Source organism: Macrobrachium rosenbergii, chromosome 36 (genome assembly GCF_040412425.1).
Source record: "Macrobrachium rosenbergii isolate ZJJX-2024 chromosome 36, ASM4041242v1, whole genome shotgun sequence".
NCBI classification, from domain to species: Eukaryota; Metazoa; Arthropoda; class Malacostraca; order Decapoda; family Palaemonidae; genus Macrobrachium; species Macrobrachium rosenbergii.
The window spans coordinates 3,158,187-3,163,711 of NC_089776.1; the positions used below are offsets into that span (position 1 = coordinate 3,158,187).

Below are 5,525 nucleotides of genomic sequence, written 5' to 3' on the forward strand. Positions count from 1 at the left end.
AAAATAAGCCAAAAAGGCACATAAACAAAACCAAGTTAAATAAACAAAAAGTAGCATTAAACAAAAAAAGGCAAAAAAAATAAACAACAGCAGGCAGAAAAAACAAACATTTGTCTCCATCGGGTCACCAAGACAGCCCCTCATGCTGCACAACAGGGACAAGACCCCACAAACCAGAATACCCTGATGAGACGTTTCAACCAGCCTCACCGTGTCATCAAAGATGAGCAGCTCGTGGTCACACGACTACTCATGGTCACACTCCACCTCTGCTGACGTGCTCCAAAAAATAGGCGTGCTCCAATTTGTTGCTCAAAACCTCGACCAACGTCGACTCCAAAACTGCCTGCTGTGCTGCCACCGCCGCATTCGGCCCTACCAGACCCGACTCAAGCAAGAAAACGGCAGCTCACTGACGAAAATCAAAACAACAAAAAAATTTGAAGAAAAGGAGGCAGCAATCCACGGGAAGAAAACCAGCAGTTAATGCAAAACCATCACTTAACGTGACACCTCCCCACCTAAAAGAAAAAAAAAAGATTATTTTTTTACACTCAAGATCCTCCAATCATGTAACAACCCCGCCAGCCAAAACAGAGCCATCCTGTCACGGTCGCCATTGTAACGACCGCCAACGTTGCTTAACTTCGCTGATCGGACGAGAAGCGGTGTTCAACGTGGTATGGCCGTTGGCTGGCTTGCTGCTGCCCTCAACCTGACTCGTTGCTGGGTACAGTAACCTGACTTGTTGCTGTTACGAACCTGACTTCTCTGCTCACGAACCTGACTCGCAGGGGTACGGATACCTGCTGCTGCTACTCCAGCTGGCTTACCAGACCCGACTCAAGCAAGAAAAACGGCAGCTCACTGACGAAAACATCAAAACAAAAAAAAAACTTGAAGGTAAGGAGGCAGCAATCCACAAAGGGAACGAGCGGGGGAACCAGCAGTTCCTGCAAAACCATCACTTAACGTGACACTCCCACCTAAAAGAAAAAAAAGATTATTTTTTTTTTTACACTCAAGATCCTCCAATGCCGTAACATATATATGTATATATATATATATATATATTTAGAGATTTTGTTTGTGAATAAAAACAAAATATATATATAAATGGAAGATTTTCCTCCCCCACCCCCTCCCACAAAAAAATTCTGGATCGTCGTTGGTTCTGGAACCCCAGGATTCACAACATTTCCATTGGCATTTAGATGACTGATGAAAAAATATCTAAAAGTTAATTCTGCAGAGAAAGAGAGAGAAAAAGGGCCGGATTTGTGTGTGTTCCTTTGATGATATCTTTAGTAGTATCATTCTATAATGAATTTGTAACCAAATTAACATTTAAGGGTATTATTTGGAAGATATTTATGTATCCTATTAATATTCACAGATACCAGGGGGAGGAAAATCTTCCATTTATATATATATTTTGTTTTTATTCACAAACAAAATTCTAAATATATATATATATATATATATATATATATATATATATATATATATATATATATATATATATTTTTTTTTTTTTTGCTTGAGGGCAGGGGGATCACATCCTCACTGACTGTTTAATTAAGCTTAGTTTGGGTCGGTCTTTAGTACAATCTTTTTTTTGGACCAGTGGGAGGATGCATCCCCATACCCACCACCCCTCCCCCTGGATCCGTCCCTGTCAGAAACCTGAGTGAAAACCCGTGCTTTAGTTAATTTCTTGACACAAGACACATTTGTCTGTAATGTTAAGATTTTATATGATGTTTATCACAATATATAATGTAATAATTGACTTTCAACCATTCCCCGTGTTTTCTAGGTACCAGGGACCTCTGGATGTGACACACAAAAATCCACAAAGAAAAGAAAAGTTGCTGCTGAGGGGAAAAAAATAGAATTACTAGAGTTAGCTTGTAAGCACCTTGAAAAGGACGAGGGTGTGGATCCATTAGGACAGAGCTGGGCAGAGGAATTTAAAAAATTAGAAGAAAACCAGCAAATTTACGCTAGAAAAGCTATTAATGATATATTATATGAGGGCCGACTCGGGAGACTCAACATGAACTCGGTGAAAATTAATGAACCACAACTCTTACGATCAGTACAAAAATCAGATCATATGAACACTATAAGAGTAATCACTCATCCTGTTGTCAAGGAACATAGGTCCATAGAGGATCTATTAAATGATCCACAATTTAGTTAATATGACTGAGTACCAGTAACTGAAATATAAGTAGCCTACATAATGTGAAATTTATTTCTCATACATTCATGTAATTAATTACATACACTATGTTTTTATGTATATACCGGTAAACAGTACTGTTATATTTTTGTTTAAACTCTCTCTGTCTCTCTCTTTCTCTATCTCTCTTTCTCTCTCTCTCTCTCTGATATGCAATGACATTTGCTTACACCTGTGGTAAATATTATTTTAATTTCATAAGCTGCTTCCTACAACTGTAAAAGAGCAAATGATAAAATAAGCATTCATCAATTTGTTTTTTTTACCTTACCTTTATTACATCTTTTAGTGATGACACTATAGCATCACACGTCTCTATCACAATGTTACCAAGACTCTGAGGAGAGATGCAGCACGCAAACTTCAGATCTTCGAAGGAATCTCCAGTTGCAAGAAATCGGAGAGTACATAACAATCGTTGACTTGCTGGTATAGCATCTCTGAGTTGTGTTGTCTTTTTCTCAATTATTGGTGAAACCATCGTCAGCAGGTTCATAAATGTGTCGTGGTCCATTCGAAGGTAATTTCTATAGTCTTCAGGTGATGATACCAGTAGCTCATTTAACAGGCATTGATGAGACAGTTCACATCTCTTCTTGTACCACTCTTTCATCCACAATCGTCTCTTTTTGTTTTTATCGTCGACTTCTTCGCTGGCAAGCGCCAGCAGAATAGCTATACAAGCTTTTTTTTTGCTCATGCCTCCACGCCTCAATGAAATGTACTGACGTTTGATCATACATATTACCAGTCTATGGCAGTGTATGAACAAACATGTTGGTCATACATGTTTGACAGTCTGTAGGGCGGGTAAGTGGATACCGACTCTGCTGTCCGTATGCCTGTCGACTTCAGGTTATTGTACTTAGAATCGAGTCAACCCTGCAACGAAGCACTTACCAATTATAATTCCTCCGTGGGTGCCTGTTATTCCTTAGGTAGAATGAATGGGGTACTGAACGAATTTTGTAGCTTATTATTTGTGGACAAAATGTGGTGAAAATTCGTAAGTGGCTATGTGTTACATACGTGCCAATCGGCTATCATTGTGGAGGAGGCCAGATACAAGACTCTGAAACCGATATGCATACCTACAACAGAGTTGGTATCAGCTTATATCTCTCTCGATAGCTCTTTGGCAAAAAAGTCACTGTACGTCGTCGTTTCCAAACCAATCTGGAGTTCGAATCTCGCTGGTCACTCAGTACTTATCAATTACATATATTACCATTGGGTGCTATTATTCCCAACGATGAGTGAATTCTGTATTAAACGACATTTTAGTTTAATATTTGTGAATAAAAAGTCACAAAAGTGACAAAATTTACACACACACATACTCATATATATATACATATATATATATATTATATATATTTATATATATATATATATATATATATATATATATATATATATATATATATATATATTATACGATCACAAGTAACACGTGAAGATTGTATATCCGGAGCCAGTAGGAAATAATGAAAGACAGCTTTCGTGTATTTTTGATACACCTCATCAAGGTACAATATAAAAATGAAAAACAGCTTCGAAATTTCAAAGGTAAACATAAAAACGGAAAAAAGGTTTTAACAAGTCCATAAAGGTAGGGCAGTGAATTTGTTGTCCAGAATTTTTAGAAGACGAGATTATAAAGATTTATGATATTGCTTTCAAATTGAAGTACCCGACATTTTTAGTTGATGCTGCTTGAAGACAGGATAAGAAAACATTTTATGCATATGACCATGTACAAACTTTTGATCGTTGTAATTTGCTTGTTTTACCTTTTGACTACAGGTTTCTCTCTTTGCCAAAAATGTTTAAAGTTTTTAATGTTAATGTTGTTTTCAGTAACACTCAGTCTGTGAGAACAATTTTGATAAAGAACCCTCCCCATTTACAAACAGGTTGCATATATGAAATTCCACGTCGAGATTGTAATAAAAAGTATATTGGTCAAAGTGGTAAACTGTTGGCATCAAGATTAAATCAACATAGATATTGCGTACGAGTAGGTAATACATCGAGTGCCCTCTTTTTACGTATGAACAATTCTGATCCTGCAATTAATTGGAAAAATTCAAAGGAAATTTTATTTTGTAGGGATATTATTAAAAGAAACATTATAGAATCTAGCATAATAAAACATAAGTCAAGTAGCCTGTTTAATATTAGCAATGGACAATATAAGCTAGATAACTGGCTTATGAAATGTATTGTTGAAAACTTAGTAACTATGTAATAGACTACTTAGTAGTTTCATTTCCATTTATAGCATTTATCCTTTAAGTGTAATTCTTGGCTGTGGACCATTTGCTTCTTGCTTAGGCTGTTTGGTGGTTTTATATTTTACCTTTTTTCCGTTTTTATGTTTACCTTTGAAATTTCGAAGCTGTTTTTCATTCTTATCTTGTACCCGGATGAGGTGTATCAAAAACACACGAAAGCACTAGGTACTGCTGTCTTTCATTTATATATATATATATATATATATATATATATATATATATATATATATATATATATATATATATATATATATATATATATATATAATTTTTTTTTTTTTTTTTCTGGAGGTTATGACCTCCTCCTGGGACAGGACTTCCAGTTCCCATCTAAGTTAGAGCAATCCAGTGTTCCAAATCCCCCAAATCATTTATTAGGCATGAGTAAAACTCAAATGCCTGATTTCGTTCCACTGCCTGTGCCACCTGAGTGCAATGTGCAGTGACCCCCTCCTCCAAGATCGATTCCTGATCCCATTCTGGTGCCCGGCCCTGCATCAGTGCCAGTGCCAGGGCCCCAAGTAGAACCCCCTGCAGGAGATCCTATCCTTGATTCACAATCCCTGCCAGTATCACTTGGGTGCACTGAGCAGTGCCAAGCTCTGTCCGTCCCGAACGACGAGCAAATCCCAAATCAGTCATTAGTGCCCAGCCCTGCCTTAGTGCCAGTGCCAGAGCACACCCCTGATCTCCATTCCAGAGATCCCAGTCCGAGCCCCCTCTCTTCGCCTGGCTTGGCTCAGCTACCAATGCCCATAAGAGAGACGGATCCTTCCAACCACAGCACTCATCCGAAAGTGCAGCCTCGCAACCCGTGCCTGAACTGGTCATTCTTACCTGCGAGCCTCTCACGCCCCCCAAGGCCGCCTCCTCTCTGTCTCAGTCCGCCGCAGACACAACAGTGAGTAAGGATTCTGCCATATCTCAAATGGCCGATGAACTCCAGGAACCGCAACAGATCGTGGTAGAGCTTGTAAAGA

General features: G+C 38.2%; 1 protein-coding gene across 1 annotated transcript in view; it reads right to left on the bottom strand.

Moving 5' to 3' along the window:
- LOC136856522 (uncharacterized) overlaps positions 1 to 2,948 on the bottom strand; it is a 5,341-nt gene extending 2,393 nt beyond the window's left edge. Inside the window, exon 1 of the mRNA XM_067134372.1 lies at positions 2,520 to 2,948. Coding sequence (XP_066990473.1) covers positions 2,520 to 2,948 — 429 coding nt within the window. The remainder of the gene's footprint in view (positions 1 to 2,519) is intronic.
- Between the last annotated feature and the right edge of the window lie 2,577 nt (positions 2,949 to 5,525).